This window comes from Gymnogyps californianus, chromosome Z (genome assembly GCF_018139145.2).
Source record: "Gymnogyps californianus isolate 813 chromosome Z, ASM1813914v2, whole genome shotgun sequence".
Taxonomy (NCBI): domain Eukaryota; kingdom Metazoa; phylum Chordata; class Aves; order Accipitriformes; family Cathartidae; genus Gymnogyps; species Gymnogyps californianus.
This window is the reverse complement of record NC_059500.1, coordinates 74,194,100-74,212,593: the sequence shown is the minus strand read 5'-3', so window position 1 is coordinate 74,212,593 and position 18,494 is coordinate 74,194,100. Positions and strand designations below refer to the sequence as shown.

The window sequence follows — 18,494 nt, the reverse complement described above, 5'->3', positions numbered from 1 at the left end:
TGATGCTGGAGCTATGGTAATAGCTTTGGACATGCACTGTGCCATGCTTCCAGAGCAGCCATGCAGAGCGTCAGTGGGCAACCACTGGATTTCGGGAGGTGGAATACATTTGCATGATTCATAGACAGAGGAGCTGTTGGATGTAACTGAGCTGGATTTCATCTCTGGCTGTTTGAGAGTCCGGCATCAAAGCGGCTCATTTATGTCAAATATTTTCTGCAACTGTAACACACCAGAGTTAGATCCATTATTGCCTGTACATCAAGCATGGAGGCTCTGTTGTTACCCTGATGGTAATTTAAAAATGTTCTTATTGAGTAAAAAGCATCAGACAGAGACTGCAGGATTCACTTGATCCCATCTCAGAGATAACTGGGCATCAGCTTAAATTCAGTGCTCCTTTTCAGGGGCTACTGATTTATCAGAGTTACTGTTCTTCCATCAAGGAGAAGTTTGCTTTGAGCATCTGCCTGGCATATCTACCATCAGACTGTCCAGCACTTTGGTATTGTGATTCTAGGTTTCTTTTGATGGTTGTTGATGCCAGTTTATAAATCCCCATGCTGCAAGGAACTGCTTAGCAAAACAGCTTGGACTTCATTTGGAGGGTGCTACATGTACTCCTGCACTTCCTTCGATGGGCACGCAGGTTTATAGGGACCATAAATAAAATAGCTATTGGAGTCATTGGTTACTGCCCCATGCTTTATTCTCCCTGGGGATCTGCAGCTAAGCTTGGGGAAGCAGAGGAGAGTTCTTGCACTTTCCTATTTCAGATGTTTTCAGATTTCTTTTACCTTCTTTGCCTCTCCCCAGGTTTCTTGTTCTTGGAGTTGATTCATGTCCCTCTAAGGAAGTGGCCACATATTGTTCCTAAGGACTCTGTAACAAAAGAACTGAAATGCCCTTTCCCATTATCTGAATGCTTATTAGCAGAAAGAATGAAGCTCTCAGCCGTGGTCTGCAGGTCCCTGACTTGCTTCTACAGGATCTGCAGAAGGTATCTGATAAAAGCAAGTTTATTGTCAGGAAGCTCCAGCTCCCTCTCTGGGACATGCACCACAGTGGAAACACTTTTTGAGGGCTGAAAACCAGAGGTTTGAAACCTCCACTCTGTAGTTTCTAAACTGCTCCTGGATGAGTGTGGGTGAGTGAATGTGGTGGCCCTAGGTCTCAGCATCTGCACGGAGGGAAGTGCTGGGACCAGCCTAGGCAGCATGAGAGGAAGTGATGTGCAGAGCTGGCAGGAAAGAGGGGGCTATTCACAGAGGGACCGTCACTGGTTTGTAAGCTCTGACAAGGATACTGCTTTGACATGCTTTTTGTTCCTACACAGTTCTCAGTACCATTAAAACTCAGGCTGGTGTCCCAGCACAGGGCACTGCACTGCTGTGTTGCTATATGCTGTCTTCCCATCAAAGTTATACTTTCTGCTTTAGGGACCTTGAGCAAGTTACTGTGTTTCCCGTGGATTCGTTGAACTGTGAAGTGTCACATTCTGACAAGCATCACTGTCTTGCTGTGTTGCTGGAGATAAAAGTCTGGGTGATGCTATGGTACTGAGTGAGGCATCGGGGGCCAGATGGGTGGAAGCAGACCTGCCCTGTGAAATGTAGGAGCCCAGGATGACATGGCACGTTGTATATCAGTGAATATGTAAATGTGCTTGTCCACCACATGCAAAGTTATACAAATATCAGCCCTCATCAAAAATGCCCATTTAGAACAGCTGCCTGACAGTGTCTGGGTGGCAGCTCTCATCTGGGTGCTGCTGGATGAGTGCCTGCTCTAAGAAGGGTGCCCTATGGAGGCACCTGCTCTCCATGGAGAGGGTTTGGATGTGGCTCTGGCTCTGGTCATCCTGGGTCCCCATCAGTTTGATACCTGAGTCACACGTGGGGTTGTGTGGCACTTCTGTGGGTCATGGTTGCACTTTTCTGGGTCATATACTCAGAGAGGGTTCATCTTGCACGACCTGAGAGGCTGTCTCTGCGTCTAAGCAGTGATCTATAGTCTGGAGGGATAGGGACCACTGGAGCGGTGGGATGGAAGGAAGCTGTGTGCTGTTGGTGAGTCTCTGGGGTGGGAGATCCAGCTGGATCCTACTCCATAATCCTTAATCCCAGGACCTGAGCCAGCAGGGCAGCTCATGGGACTAGGACCTCAAGGGAGAGCTGCAGGTTTTCAATCTCCCATTCTTTGGGCAGAAAGCCCTGCCCCAAGCCCCAGGCAAATCTGCAGATCGTGCTGGTCACATGCAGGTCTGCGGCTTTACAGCGCTGTTAAACTGCCTCCAGTGTTGTGGGAAGCCCTGTGCCCCTTTTAGGTCACTCCCAAAGCACCAATAACAGTGCTGGTCTGACCCCATTTCCCTCTCTCCTGAGAGTGCCTGTAAGCCTCTAAATCAAAGCTTCCGAAGTCCTTCCTAACACCCGTGGCCCACCCCTCCATCTGGAGCATCTGACAGCTGATATGAGGCTGGTGTTTCCAACTGAAGAACTGAAATAGTTTGTTCTTTTCCATTATTCCCTTGGCAAAGGAAAACAAGCCCATTTGTTTAGAAGCTCATAAAAGAGGAGCTTTATAGTAGGAACATTCATAAACTTGTTTGCTTTTGACCTTCTCCACATTGCTGATGGTTTTGAGTTCTTGTCCCAGGCATTGTGCTAGTCTGGGCTGTCAGTGACATTTTTGAAAAACTGCCTCACCCAGAGTAATTTGCATCGCTCAGCACTCCGACACTGAGCCTTCAGACATGCAATCTTTCTCCACTGCAGTGCTGGGTAGAGTGTGCAGGTGTGATACATTGACAGCCTTATAGAACAGCAGTGCAGACCTGGCTGCCGACAAGAAACCTGGCCACTAATTCCATGCTGGTTTTTTTTCCTAGATTAATTGATGCTACTCAAGCAGTGGGCATTTCCCAGGCTCTTAGGTTACTAAGCATTGAGCTTGCGCCATTGGGGGTGGGGGGTGGTGGAGTGGTGGTGAATCATGCCCTTAAATTAATAACAATGTATTCTGTGAAAGCAAGCAATTAAATCTTCAGTGACTGTGGGTCATGGGGGGCTGATATGCTTGAAAGAGAGCTTGTTCCTTTTCAGACATAGTAAGACAGCAGGCATAAAGTACAAGCCAGGACAGCCACTTTTATTTATGCCTAGAGGTAGGAAATTGGGATTACCTTGGCTGGACTGTGGGACCTCAAGTGTCAGGTCTAGATTCAGAATTTAATGCTGGCATCTGATATTTTGAGCAGATAAAAATGAAATCTTTTTTTTCCACCTATGCTTCTGCTGACTGGGGAAGGACTCTCCAAACTGCAGATCCTCATCTGTGGCTGATGCTTTGGATTCCCTTCTTGAATTATACTGTCATGGACTTCTTCAAAATATGTCCGAGAACCCTGTCCACTTTTCAAGCTCTTCCCCATCTGGAAAAGTCTTATTTTACTTCAGTCTGGAGGGAGTCTTCCTCATCTTGTTTTCTGCATCTGTAAAACCTTTGCATGGTTCTCCTGCCCAGACCAAGGACATCACAAATTGCTAGATGTTTAGTCCTACAAAGACACAGCAGCTCAAGAGACTGCCTCAGATGTGTGCTTGCACATTGCCCAGCGCTTTGCTATACATGGATTCAGAGAAAATTCACCAGCTCATTGGTGTATGATGGGAAAGTACATGTACTGATTTGATACAAAACCTTCCACGCTCTTTGGAATAAGCTTTTATAGGGTAACACTGTCCAATTTCAGATAATTCCCAGATTCAAATTGTGAGCATGGCACAACGTTGAAATAAAATGTCTCATCTGTCTCCTAAGTGCTGGTAAACAAGACACAGCTGGCAGGAGGTGTACAAGTAGTTCAGTCTTAATTTTCCCCATATTCCCACTGTACTTGTTGGCATGAAGTATTCCCTTCCTTATTTTTTCTGAAGACGGAAAAGGGAAGAGAAACATAAGGCTGAAAGTCTCCATGGTGGATTCAAGGTGAGAGTCCAGCATGCTGGAGACTGCTTGCTTCAGCACTGGGGAAGAGAGGGATGTCATGTTTTATTAGCCTTTGCAGGCTGTATCAATGATGGGAGCTAATTGCAATTATTGGGAGATAAGTTAACACATTCTCTCGAATAACTACCACTGTTCCCTCTGGAGTCATGATGAAACGTATGTTGTCATGCAGTTGGTGACGTGGCAGGTCTGTGTCACTGCTGTATCAGTGCCATAGATCTGAGGTCCATGCCAGTGGGAATCCCACCCGAGCGGGGCCTTGGGTCTGTCTCCCTCCATCTTCACCTTTCCTGTTAGGCCAGTCTTTACCTGGCACTTCTCTCGATGCTGTGGGAGAAGAGCATGTGTGCAGGCATAGCATCCGAAGCAGCTGGACTGGTGTGGGCTGCCAGCACCAAGCTATCCTGTGCTGTGCATTTGCCTGTGCTTCCCTGGCTTTATCCCAGGGTACACCCTTAATCATACTGTCCATGTTCCCATCACTTCCCTATTAATTACTGGTTTGAGTCTTTAATGTTATTATTAAGCTGGAAATGTTGGAAAGCTCTGCAATAAGGTGTAATAAGTATTTCTGACAGCATTCTCCGCTTTGTGCATCAATCTGTGTTAGACTCTGATTTAACATCTGGTTGTCTCATTACTTGCAGCACTGAGAAGGGAGATTAAGACCTGTGGGGTTAGCAATGCTGGCTGTGAGCCTTCTCCAGTCCAGATCAGCTGGAGCCTTGCCAAGGGTCTTGGAAAGAGCTTGCACCCACAGCAGGGAACTGGTCCTCACTCCATGAGTCTCTGCAGGAGGGGGACAGTCCCTCAAAAGCAGCAGGCAGCTTCTGCACACTGCTTACTTAAAAGAGGACAAAGGCCCTGACTGCAGATGGTAATTGTGTGCTGAGGCTGCCTTTCCGTGGGACCTTTTTTGTCTGATTTCTCCAGCCATCATTCTGCCACTGAGGGATGTTCTTGCCTGATTAATCTCTTTTGTGTGCTTTGCCTTTTCATCCCCAGGCCCATGTGTTTGATCTGAGCATTAATAAGTATGAAGCTCTCTGCACACAGCTAGTGGTGGCCAAGAAGAAAAATAAAATAACCCATATCCAGTTTAACCCTGTCTACCCTGTTGTCATCATTGGAGATGAACGAGGCCACGTTACCTCCTTGAAGCTCTCTCCCAATCTGCGCAGGATGCCCAAGGTAAGGACGACCTGCATTCCCCTAAGGGAGGTACCAACCACAGCAGGCCTCTTTGTGCCTTATCACTGTCCCCTCTCCTTCCGTGCAATGATGTTGGCAAAGCTGCTCTCTCTAGCAAGATGCTTAAGATTACCTCAAGCCTTTTGGGTAGGGTGTCTGGGATGTTGGATCCCTGCCTCTGTTCCTTTATGAGTAAGAAGGCTCAGTTCGCTCCTGGGCAGGAGCAGGGAATCGTGGGAAGGAGGTTTGCTGTCTGCGAGCACTTTCTCGCCATGGTCCAGACAAGCCCAGAAGCTCTGCAGAGGTTCGTTTGTTTCCCAAAGCTCACATCTTTTCTGAGCTTTGGGTTTTATTTGCAAAACTCCTTGAAACCAAGTAAAGGAGGTCCCAGCTCCTTCCCGAGTTCTCCCACAGAGCCCATGCTGCCTGTCTTCGTGCACTCCTGGATCATCAGAGCCTGTCCCCTGACCACCGTGTCATCTCTCCTGTAAATGAGCAAGCACTGTCTTTAATTTGAAGAGACTTGGGATCCTTATCTCAAGTGACAGCAAGGAGATGCATGTGCCTCTGTGAGTTGGTGAAGCCCCTTTTCCCACCCAGCCATGAGGGCCAGTCGTGAAGGATGATGACCTCTCCCACATGGATCCTTTACTAAACTTTCTTTCTGGGCTTCATCCAGCTATGAGCTGAATGGCTGTAAATGCAGTGCCCTTTCTGAGGACATGTAATTCTCATATCCAGTTGTCTCTTGTTTAGTGGAGCTTTTTCAGTTTCAGGCTTTTTAGAACTGATCCAAGAAAGCAATGTCTCAAGATGATCATCTTTTATTTATATACCCCCAAAGGTTTTATATACTCTACTAACCCACTGTATTAGGCAACGTCTTTGGCCAGGAAGTAATCAGCCTGGCATCACTCCAGAGTCTTCTGAGTGATTTTTAAAAAGTTCCTTCAGCCAGACACCACTGGAAATGTGACTCTTCCCTGTGCTGAGAGGGCATAGAAAACACAGTAGCATGGCAGTCTGTTTGGGGCTGGGCTTGGGAGCTGTGGAGGAGAATGTCTCATATGCTTCACGCTTTTCTATTTCCATCAAAACCGCGGCCCGAGGCCATCCGAGCTCTCGGGGCTGTCATTAGCTTAGCTCAGAACAAGTTTCCTGGTTGCTTTATGAGCCCCTCCTGGCCATGGGCAAGCACCGTGTCTGCCATAGACCCTAGTTGCACAAGGATTCAGCAGTGGAGGTGGGTCCCACACAAATAAACGTGGCTGCTTTCCTCCACACCCCAGCTGTGGGCTGAGCAGCACCCAGCAATACTGCACTGTGGGTCAGAATGAATTCAAATATCTCCTTCCAATCCTGGTGGCCAGCAGCAGCCCTCCGTGCAGGTATGAATGTCGTCATCTCCCTTTGCCAACTTTTTTCAGAAGCAAATTGCATGTTGTTGACAAAGCAGTTTAAACTGTGAGTTTGTGAGTGGCTCAATCACTTATTGCTGACCTTAAACCAGTAGATACCATATCCCAGGCAAGGTATAAATGGGATGGAAATGGACTCTCCTGCTCTGATGTTATTAAGCTATCTGTCTTCTGCTTGCTTGGTTAGGTTTGAAGGGACAATAAACACTGAACTAAATGTTTCCTGCACATGCAGAGAAGAAGGAGGCATGTTCAGGCATGGCTGGTGATGTGTACAGGTCCCCTGGCTACAGCCAGCTCTTCTGTGAAAGAGATGAGAATTTAAAACGGATGACATGCAGCGTGGTGGCAAAGTGGCAGATCTGGCCCAGCCAGCTCAGAGGCCTTTCTATGCCACAAGTGGACAAGTGAGCTGGGTGGCTAAGCCCGTCTTTTGTGGCTGATGTGGCATCTGCTGCGCCAAATGCCAGTGTCTGGGACCCTGTGGTGAGGAGGTTTAGCTGCTGCGAGAGGGTGCTTTAACAGAGGGAAGTCAAGCCCTGACAGAACAGGCAGTGCCATCATCTGCGTCCTCTTGTCCACTTCCTTCCTGTGCCAGCACCAGCCTTCCTGTCCTCAGTTAGCAGCAAGCCTCCAGCCGTGTTTGCAAGAGTATCATCTCACTGTGGGAAGTCAGATGTACTTCAAGAGTATTGACCCTGGCTCCTCTGAAGATCAAGTCAGTATGCTCTTTAAACCTTTACCCTGTGCAGCCAGCTTTCCTCGGTAAAATGACTTCACTTCTCCCTCTTTTCTAGGAGTCCCCAGAGCCGAGTTAACAGTTGCAGAATATCCATAGATTTTTGTTAAGTGGAGAGGGTCCAAAACTGTGCAGAGGAGTCCTGGCATCCCAGCTGTCTCCTTGAAGATAGAGAAACCTGTCTGTGCCTGGCTCGGTACCTGGGTACCCCAGTATGTTCTCGCTGGCACTTGATCTCGCCCCACTTGAGCCCAGTGGGGAAACCTGCCCGATACCCAGGATGACAAGCCATGACCAGTGCTTCTGGAGGTAGGGGCCTTCACACCAACCCCATGTTGCGAGCTCAGCTGTCTGGTCTTGTTTCTGTCAACTCCTTTGGAGATGGGAAGGTGCCTTTTGCTGAGTTTGGCAGAACTGAGGGTGCCAATGGGACAGGGCAGCCACGGCTCATCTAGGTCCCACTGCCCCCCTGTTTCACACTGGGGTTTGCCTGTGAAGCTTCTCCACCAGCTTCTTGCACAGCTGGGACAGCTGCTTTTGACAGGTATGAGTAGCAGACTAATCACCCTTTTTCAAGAGAGCTCTTAATAGCCACATGTCATTCCAAACCCTGTTCTTCCCCTAAAAATAGATGCGGTGCTGTCTGCTCCATGTTCTGCAGATTTCTTGGCTGTCACTGGGCTTCCAAGATAGGGCTCACCAAGAGAGACTGAGCTAACTTCATCCCAGTGGGATTTCAGCCGTTCCGAATTTATTCTGGTTTGCCTGTTAGTTAAAGCCGGTGCAGTGGATAAGTGGAAATAGGGAGGGTAAGGACTCCTGGGTTCTCCTCAGACCTTGGTTCATTCCTCTCTTCATGTCCTTGAGCGAGGAGGGGAGGTTCAAGAGCTCTTTAAATAATTCGCAGGGTTGATCTGCAGCTTAATTCATGTTTGTAAAATACTTTGGGATCTTTAAGAAGTGTTATTTAATACTCTGAGTTTTGCTGTCAGCAGTGTTAGCACAGTCTCATTTATGAACACTTGGCAGAACAAAAATGCCAAGGGGGGAACTTCTCAAAAGCACTCAGGTGGCGTTTTCAGAAGAGACTTTCACCAAGACACACAGTAAAAGCTTCAAAAAATGCCTAAAACTCCCTGTGAGTTTTGGGCTCCTAAATCATTTAGTGGCACATGGGAAAAGGTACCTTTGTTGTTAAGAGGAAGCTGAGGACAGGCGCTCTGCCGCCTGTCAGGCGCTTGTGTCAAGGTCACATCTGTGTACGCAGAGGGTATAGAGAGTGTACTGGGTATCCTTGTGTCTTTGCCCTGGTGATTTGGGTCCTGGAGCCCTCCCTAGCCCCACAGGCTGAAGTCTCTGGGGTGGGACAGAGACATCCCCTTGCCCCGAGGCAGTGAGCTGTATTTCTTTCCATGAGGTGCGTTCCTAGTAGAGGTTTTCTGTGCCTATTGCTGTTGTCTCTAGATTGTGTGAGTCCTCTGGGAACACACTACCCAACTGCTAAGCACCGGCTCCAAGAGTCTGGGGAGCATGGAGGTTGGAGGGGGCAAAGATGGCTGAACCCAAACCTTGTGAGAAGGGCAACCATGAGGCAGAGAGCAGAGCTTGCTGAAGGTGTGTTTGCAATCAAACTACCACCAGCACGGTCCTGCATTGGTCATGCCGAACACCCACCTCCCTGAGCACCCAGCCCTGCTTAGGTAGAAAGCTCATGCCAACAGATATTGTCCTGTGCAAGGAGACCTGGTGAAACTAATTTGGGTCCTTCTGCTCAGAGCTCAGAGGAGGGGTAGAAATGCTTGCAGTATTTTAAGATGCAGCAGTAGGAACAAGTGGCTCTCTGCTGTTGTCCAAGCCACTTTTGGACTCCAAGCGCTCCTTAAATATTGCAGCGGTTGTCAGGCAGGAATTGTTTAACTAATAAAGTATCATTCCTAATTTGTAACGACCTTGGTGGTTGAGTTCACCCAAGGGAAGCATAGCTGTAAGAAGAATCAGTTTGAGGCAGAGCTGTTTAATTAGTAAACCTTCCGGGTTTCATTCGAGGGTTGGAAGAAATTAAAGCATTTTGTCATCACAGTCAGAAGAATGTAGCTGCTCATGGGCTTTGGTTTGTTTTTAAAAAACTGCTAAAATAGCCTGGCACAACCCCTGTCAATGCCAAAAGTAAGCAGGAGATGGTCAAAAAAAGTGTGAAGAGATTTTAGAAATGCTGGGAGACCACAGTGGAGTGGGAGAAGAAAAAAAAGCAGGTCAAAGAAAGGTTACAATACAGCATTTGCTGAGGCTAAGGCAAATTTCTTGGCCAGTACCCAGGCTGACAGCCAGGGATGCAGCCAGCTTCTTGGCCTGATCCTTGTCTTGGATATTTATCTTGGATTATCTAGGATGATTATCTCAGTCTCTGTTCCTGCTACTGGTTTCTTCACATGCAAGTCACCTCTTTCTCTGTCCCTTGCGGACATTGAGTTACTTCCCAGGCAGTAAACCCTGGCTGACAGGGTCTAGCTGGATATGAGTGGAGTGGGAAGGGGAACACGGCTGCTCACCCATCCCAGGACGCAACAGCAGGGCTGCGCGAAGGTCAGGAGCTGCAGGCACACACCTGTGAGTCCAACGCTGGGTGCCTGTGAGCAGCTTGTGGTGTGGTGACAAGCGAGGGCTGTGGGGTGGCTATGAGCCTTCCTATCCATGTGCACATGCTGGGCAGCTGCTCCGCTTTCTCTGTGCCTTATCACACCAGCCAGTGTCACCTCTGAACTCCCTGTGCCCCCCTGCCTCTTTGCAGCCCTAAGGATTTTGTCCTTGGCCAGATCTAGCCCAAGGCTGCTCAGCCAAGGAAGGGTATTGAGTTTTGCTGCCTGAAGCACTTTGGCTCTTTGACCATAGCTGATGGCAGGGTCTGGGAGGGATCAGTAAGGATTTGGGGAACTATGATGGACAGTGGGAGGATGTTGGGGTTTTCAGGAGGTGAAGGAGGGAAGGGGATTTAGGGAAGACTGGTGGAAGTGTGTGAAGTTTTAGGGAGACAGTAGGAGAGTGGCTGAAATCTCTTCTTCAGGATCTTCTGCCTATCCCCCTCCCCAGCACTGCCGCCTCCACTGTCTCCTGGGGCTTGAGGTTGCTTCCTCCTGATACTCCCCAGCAGCACCCACTGCACACAGTGCTTTCTCAATAAGGGACTCTGGTTTTGTCCCTATACCCAGCCTCGGTGGGATGCAGCTTAGGTCCAGAGCTGCTACTAAGCTAAGGACAGTGTGAACGGACAGTGGGATGCTTGATCCTGAACCTCACTGCTTTGTAGCCTTGTGTTGCTGTGACCTAGGGTGACGGGGAGAAACTTGAAGGAGTTAAGGACCAGGAGATTGTTTCTGTTCTTAGTGTTCGCCTGTAGCTGTGGGAGGTGTTTCGGTAGCTGTGAGGAATGAGCCGACCAGCACAGGAAGATGAACCTGAACTCGCTCCTTCTGTCCCAGGAGATACAGTCCGTCTGCATGTGGGACTGTATTTACAGAAGGAAGCTACAGATTAGATACATTCTCTGAGGTCACATCAGTCCTGGACTGGTGAGTGCTTTAGCACTGAGGGAAGTACATTTTGTTCCCAAACTTTCTATTTCAGCAGCTCTCGTGATATCATTCTGTCTGAGAGAAAAGCACTTGCCTCTCCTCTCCAAATGACTTGAGTCTTGCTCTTCTAGTGGTGTAATTCCTAGTCCATCTGTTTTCATGCAAATGCTCCTCTCTTGTTGAGATTCCTGCAGTTGCTTCTGTGCTGTTCGAGCAGTGGCTGATTTCCTTGTGTCTCTTCAGGGCTCACTAACTGTGCAGTGACCCAAAAACACAGAGCACAAGCAGTGCTGGAGGAATTTGGTGTCAAGTGCTGCTGTGCCTTGCCTACATCAGGACTGCCTCCTCCAGATGCAGCTTGGCCCCCTGATAAGGAGGCACACACAAATAAGCTTGGGTCTCATAAAAACTGACCTGCAGCTTGATGGCTTTATTTCCTCTGAGATTTGCAAATGCTTTTTGATTTCCTTTCAGTCCCTCCCCTGTTATGTAGGCTAGTTGCAGATAGCTGCTCTCTGTACTGTTAGGGGAAGAGCTGAGCACCGTGGGGTGGATCCAGGGACTCGTGAAACCCTATTTCTGCCTTTTCACAGCTTTCTGTGTCGCTTGTGTAGGCCATGTAAGGACAAATGTACTGGCGTTAACTCCTTGGTATGGGAAGGAAACCCAGTGCTGGAGGCCTTCAAGAAGAGTAGGTTAGAGACACATCTGTAGGGACAGGTCACTCTGAGCCTGCCTTGGAGCAGGAAGGGCTGGAGGTGGTTGTTCTGACAGTCCCTGCTGTTGGCGTGTGGTGGTCCTTGCACACACTGAGGCCAGCAAGAGGCCATACTGCTTGTGTGCAGCTTGCCAGGGTGTGCGCAGCATTGCTTGTGACCTGTGGCCATTTTGCTATGCAGATCTGTGACTCATAACTGTAAATCAACATCTACGGCAGGGAATACTGAGGTGCACTGACAAAAGCAGGCTCCCTTCCCCCTTCTGCCTGCTCCTTCCCTACCATGCTTTCCTGCCCTGCCACTGTGCTGGGAAACCCATTAGCAGGAAGACCTTCACAGCCCCCCAGGATCCCTTCTTCCTCCACTGTCCCACGTCAGGATATCTCCCAATCTAGTGTAGTCTGAGATAAAATGAGGGGACTGTTTAGTCCTGGAAAGCTGTTTCTTGGGAAAGGAGATGGTCCATGTGCCAGCAGGCTCCAGTCCTTCTTGGGCAGAACTGAAGCCTTTGGGTATTTATCTGGAGACCCTGGACATATCCACTGTGCACGGGAGAGTGGCTCTATGGCACAAATCCAGATGTCCAAGAGTGTCACACCACAGATACAATGAGTTCTGGATCCCGGACAGACATGTGGCAACCTTAGACACTAGCGCTCTTTGGAGAGCTAACACAAACAAGCCAGCCATAGATCTAAAGGACTTGAATCTTCTCTCATTAAATCAGTTTTCTTTGTTTTTGGAGAAATAACTTTTGGGTTGCATCAGACTATGTGACAGGAGAAGAGAGCTCTATGTAACTGCGAGATAGCTGAACCCCAAGGTCAAAGAGCTGGGGTTTTTCTTCTTTTCACTGTTCCCGGCCATGTGTCTTCAACCTTATTTTTGTTCTGTAATGTCACTTTCTATGACCGCTCTGTTTGGCAGTTGGTGGAGAGACAACATCAATGTATTTACAAGTTATTTTAAGCTGAAGTCAATTCCCAGTGGTCAGGATGAAGTGTGTTTAGTACATTAAATGGAAACACTGGCAATTGGAGCAAGAAAAGGTCCCAATTTAAGAAAATTCAGTAGTACTTATAAATTATTTCTAAAGTGCAAGTCTCATCCTCTGAGGTGCTGCATGCTGTCAGGGGACACTGACAAAGCCAGGAGGACTGGCTTTGACTTTCTAGTTTCCTCTTTGAAGATCTGTGGTTTGAAAGTGATGCAAGACCGCTCCATTTTGCAATACTAGGGGTTTGGAGAAAAATACTAGGGGGATTTGTTTTTGCAATCAATAGTAGTCAAGTTACTGAGCTAAATGCCCCTCTCTAGACATAAAACTGGTGTGTGTGTCCATTGGATTTGCTGTTCTATGGGCATTCAAGAGTAACTGAAATCTGAATTTGGCCAAGCAAAATGGTTTTTAGTGGGGCCTTATTTTACTCCTTCCCTTGTATTTCTCTACACCGGCACAGTTATGTTGCTACAAGAATTGTTTTGTCTGCAGGCTTTGCGTCCTCTTCCTTGTGAACAGATTGTGTCTGTACTTTGGTGCCCACTATCCTAGAGCTCCCCAAGCCCCAGCAACCTGGGATTTGCTCCTCTGCAGCCCAATAAGCCTATCGCTGCCTGTCTTGGGAAATGCCTAATGCATGAGAAGGAGCCCTGCTTCACATCTTCAAAGGACTTGCATTTTGGTTAGATCTGTGATTGCCTGAATATGCCCATTCAGCTTGCACAGCTCCTCTTTGAGCCAGAGCCTTTGCTTTCTCCAGCGCCTTGGCAGAAAGCCGTGGCAGCAGAGGAGTGGGCACAGCATAGCGTTATGGCAAGAGAGGCACTGCCCAGCCTCATGGGCTGCTTGGCTCGCCTTTCCTCCCTGTTTCTTTCTTTAGCTGTCCTTTATGAATTCATTTCTATGCACATGACTTAAATCCTCTCCAGGAAACTGGGAGATCCTGAGAAATGACCAGTTCTTTGCCTGAATAACAGCCCTGGTGCAAAGACAGAGGGACCCCCGGGGGAACAGGCTGTTTTCAAAGCATGCCTTTGGCAGAGCCAGTGAGTGAGACTTTTTGGGAGACTTTCATTCTCCCGGCAATGGCTGGGTGTGAGAACAGGTCTGCCAGCCTGCAGCCTTTCCTGCAGAGGCTATTCGGTGCTTAGCTCTCTGCCATAACTGATTATGGCTGCCTGCTGATGGAGGCAACATGGATGCTTATCCTTCAGGTCATCTGAGGGTGAGCTGCTTTTTTGCCAGAGAGCCCCAAGCAGCTCTTGGGAGTGCAGCTATTTCTGAGCGCTTGCTCTGCTGCAGGAGTGTGGAGGAGGAAAGCTTGTTAGCTCAGCCTCTGAGCTGTGGGGTGTGTTTGAAGGGCAAGGGGATGGCTCGTCATGAAGACATGGTGCAAAGCTGGGTCCATGGACCCAGCCTGGTCCTGGACCTGGCCTCTGCATCTCCTTGGATGAGATGCAGCTCCTCTTCATGTTGAAGTGGGATGAGGACACCCATCTCCCTGGGAGCCACAGCGGCCAGGTAAGAGGTGTTCATAGACACCATGGATCTGCTCTCCCACAGCCTCTCTTCTCTCTGTGTCCCTCCTGCTGAGTGCTTTTGGGACACATCCAATACAGTCATACCTCAGGAGAGGAGCTGATGTTGGGGTCCACTGATGGACAACCCTGTCCCACCAGGGCCCAGCACCTAGCAGGCTCTCCTGCCTCCCTGCCTTGTCCATCACAGGAAGATAGCTGGATGTCACAGGCTATCAAGCCCAAAATTTCAAGCTGGGACAGCCAGGTCCCTGGAGAACTGGTGAAAATTAGGAGGTGGCACGAGGTACCGAGAGATGCTTGCCCACATCCAGCAGACACAGCAGTGATGTGTGCACTGTTACAACTCCAGCTCAGCAATCCCATCTAGGCCCTGTGCCGCCCCTCAGCTGTCCGTCCTGGCAGACAGAGGAGCGAGAAGGGGAGGATGAGAGTGCAGGTCCCGGTGTGGGCCAGAGGGAAGAGGTGGCAGTAGTATGAGGGAAATGACGAGGAGCTGGATCATGACGTGAGCAGAGAGGAGCAGGCATCCCACGGGTGCCCTGGTCAGCCAAGCATGCAAAACCCTGGGATGCAGGTGAGCAGCTCCCTGTTGGCTCTGCACCTCCATAGGGGTTGGTTTGGCCTCCATTTGTGCTGGTCATGCAATTTAGGTGGAAAAATGTAACTAATTCTCTCCAACTCATGGCTGTGCAGTGTCCTGGACACCTGAGGATTCACTCAGCAGGGATGGCAAATGGGACACTGGTCTTCACTTGCAAGACCCATCCCAGTCATGTTTGTGCATTGCCTTTCGGAACCTGGCAATGCCCCAGAGCTTGGAGAAGGTGGGCTTTTACTCCTCTTCAAGCTCTTCAGCTTTTGCTTGCTTGTGATATTACATACCTTGCCCCTGGGTATCATCTGGGCACTCTGGGGCAGCATCCCTCGTTGCAGAGTCCGGTGGTATTTGCTGCAGTGACAAAGGCAGGAAACTTGGCATGACATGGAGTAGGAAGAGATGCAGCTACGAGGGCCAGAGGAACAGCTTGAGATTTGGCACATCCCTATGACTCCTCCTGAGCTGCTGCCAGAGCCTGACACAGCCTTCCCCAAACAGCCGCCCTGGGTGGGAAAGGGCTGAGGCTGCCAGCGGAGAGGCAGAGGGCAGCTCCCTGCCTGGGAGATTGTGTCTGTGCCATTGTAAAACACATCCCAAATGCATTGCTGTAAAAAGCCCTTCGCTTGCAGACTTTGCCTGAGTGTTTCCTGACACTGGGCACATCGATCTACAGATCTCCATGTCCCTGCACGCTCTGATCCAAACCGTTGCGCGGCTCCCAGCCCTTGCCAAGCCTCTCCCCGACTCACACTTGTGCCACCTACCAGCCTCCTCCAAAAGAAAAGAAAGGGAGACACCTGCGCTAGCAGGCAGGCCAAATAAATGGCCCTTGCTCAAATTAACTTGATGGGCTCAATGGGGAATTGTTTAAATGCGAGAAGGGAAGGAATCGCCAATGAATAAAATGTCTTGCTACACATGGTGATGGAGCTGACGCACAAGGATTATTTTTATCCCGTGGAGAAAAGGAACAGAAGAGCCCTGCGAAGCAGAGGAGAAGAGAGGCTGCCTTACACTCCCGCCGGCTGTGGGAGATGCAGCGATGGCTGCAATCAAAGCAGCTCCAAGGTTCTCCTAGAGGAAAGCTGTTATGCTCCAATTCACTGACTGTTTCTGCAAGATGGGATGCCAGACGCCAACCATGTGAGGCCGTCTTAGGGCAAACATCCCCTGCTCTCCCCTACTCCCATGTCCCACCAGGGAGCTGCCTGTGATCCCACTACTCCCAGTCTGGGGCGCATGTGAGCTCCTCACCCCCGACGGGATCCTGGTCAGTGCAGAGACCTGTCGTGCCTGGGCAGTGTTGTGTTTGCCACCTCCAGCCCGTTGGGCTGAAATCTCCTTCTTGTTGTCCCCCAGACCACGTCCCGTGAGTTGTGCCCTTGCTGCATGGTGTCCTATGGGTGCAGCTTTCCCACTGCCCTCCCCAGCACAGAGGGATCCTTTCACGTGCCTGACCGTGATGCTCCCATTTCTCTGCGGTGGCACAGCTGACTGTTTCACAGCATCACAGGAGTGCCAGGTCCCATCCAGGTGATTATCCCTCTATACCCCAGCCCTGATGGCAGAATGCTCCCTCCCCACAATCTTGTAGTTGTGCAGGGAATTGTCCCTGCTCACTTGCAATATCTTGCGTTTGTCCCTGTTAAATCACATACAGGTTTTCCAGGTCACATCTCTGGTCCAGCAAAGTAATTTCAAATTCCAATCCTGCCTTCCTGGACACCTGCAGCCTTCCCATCTGTCCCGGTGTCCAAGCACTAACAGAAACGCTGACCAGATCCCCTCCAGACCACGGAGCCATGAGCATTGCACACAACTCTGCGCTGACAGCTCTGGGTACAGCCATTCAGCTGGGTCTTACCAGCTTCTACCCACTTTATATAAATCTTTTGCCTCACTTGAGGATCAGAATATCAAGGTAGGCAATGGCAAAGTCTTCCTGAGGTCGAGAGTAATGATTTCTGTGTCTTTCCTGTCCACAAGGTCTATTATCTTGTTGCAAAAAGAAATCAGAGTGGTTCAGCATGACTTCTTTGGTACAAATCCGTGTTAGCTGTGATGCGTCTCCTCGCAGACACTTACAGGTTGTTAGCTTGTTCCACTCGTCTTTTGAAAAGTGAGGTTAAACTGAAGGGTCTGTGATTCTCTTTTTTTAGGCTAGTTACTGCATTTACCTTTTCAGCTTTCTGATCCCTGTCATCCTCTGAAATTCCCCAAGATAAATGCTTCAGATTAAGGCTGTTAGGTCGAGCCGATGTGAAAACAGCTGCCTTCCCAAGGGGCTGGGGCTGTTGTGGCCAGGATGGTCTCAAATACCATAAGCACACCAAAGCGTGTGGGCACAGATAATACGCTTTATTAGGCAAACAAATATACCCAGGAAGAAAAGAGAAGTGCATGTGCCCTAAAGCTTGTCTTTTATGCTCCAGATATATATTAGTTGAGCTAATAAAAGGCATTGCATCTCCCTGCCAGCCTGTGCTGTCTGGGTACATGCTAACCCATGCCTTGCTCAGCCAGAGCAGATGTCTCCGCACTTGGTTGCTGGTATCGGCTGTGATATCCTGAGGATTGGGGATTGCAGGAAAGGGGAAAGGTGCCTTCCCAGGAGCACAGAGGAAGCATGGATGTGAGCACTGCTCAGTCTCTGCTTTCTTACTTGTTTGCCTCCTCTGACTTTCTGATGGTTATATTGACTTGCTGTCAGAAGTCAGGCACCAAAACCAGAATGACCAGAAACTGCTTTTGCAAATGCAGCTGTGAGGCTGGAGAATGCTCATCCCTCTCCAGCATTAGGCCTCCTGCTTTGATCTGCAGTGAAGGAACCTGCTAAGCCAGGAAAAGGAGCTCAAAGGCTCTCATTTTATCTGGCCTGGGCAACCAAAGAACATCCAGTGGGAGTGCAGGAAATTAATAATTTAATGTCTTTCATGTCATTAAAAAAAAAGCGCGCCAGGCTTTGCTGCACGCTTAGAGTTTGTAACAGAGCAGAGCAAAAGGCTGATGGATTGGGTTTCAATTACAACTGCTTGTTCAAGAAGAAAAGCTGTGCTATAAAAACACTGCAGCCCAAATGGCTCCTGCAACCTGGGGGCTGGGAAACTGGGGTTGCACAAGGAAAAGGGAAGCCCAGCCTGAGAAACTTCTGCTCATCCGCTGCCACGAGGCCACAGGCAGGGCTCTGGAGGTACCGTCTCACTCAGCCCAGCCTCACAGGATTTCCCAGCCTAACGCACCAGTGAAGGAGAGGGGTCTGGGTCCTGCTCCCACAATGGGGAGAGCCCGGGGTAGCTCAGGCCTGAAGTGCAGTTCCTGAGGATGGAGATCCTGGGGTGGCTGTAGGGGACGAAGACTTGCAGAGGGATCTGTCATCCCTTCTGCAGTGGCAGTAGAAACTCCAAGTTGCTTGCCCCTTGCCTGTGTAGGGAAATTTCATTCTTCAGGGTGTTTGTACCCTGCTCATAGCCAGCGATGTGCTGCCAGACATGATTTTTCAGAGGCTGGTGCTGTAGGCAAGGTCTTCTGTAATCAGTCAGATCTTCATTTTGAGTCAAGGTTAGTCTGAGCTGTAATTCAGAAAAGCAACAAGAAAATGGGACACCACCATTGCCTACCTGCAAAGGAAGAAAGAAAGACGGCTTGGCAGAGAAAGCTCCAGCCCTCGGTTCCCTTATCTCTGAAATAGTCCTAACAGTTGTGGTCACA

The 18,494-nt window shown here is 49.3% G+C and overlaps 1 protein-coding gene across 1 annotated transcript in view; it reads left to right on the top strand.

The window, feature by feature from the left end:
* Positions 1 to 18,494, top strand: part of DNAI1 (dynein axonemal intermediate chain 1) — a 151,273-nt gene that overhangs the window by 116,293 nt on the left and 16,486 nt on the right. The window contains exon 22 of the mRNA XM_050913638.1: positions 5,017 to 5,202. Coding sequence (XP_050769595.1) covers positions 5,017 to 5,202 — 186 coding nt within the window. The remainder of the gene's footprint in view (positions 1 to 5,016; positions 5,203 to 18,494) is intronic.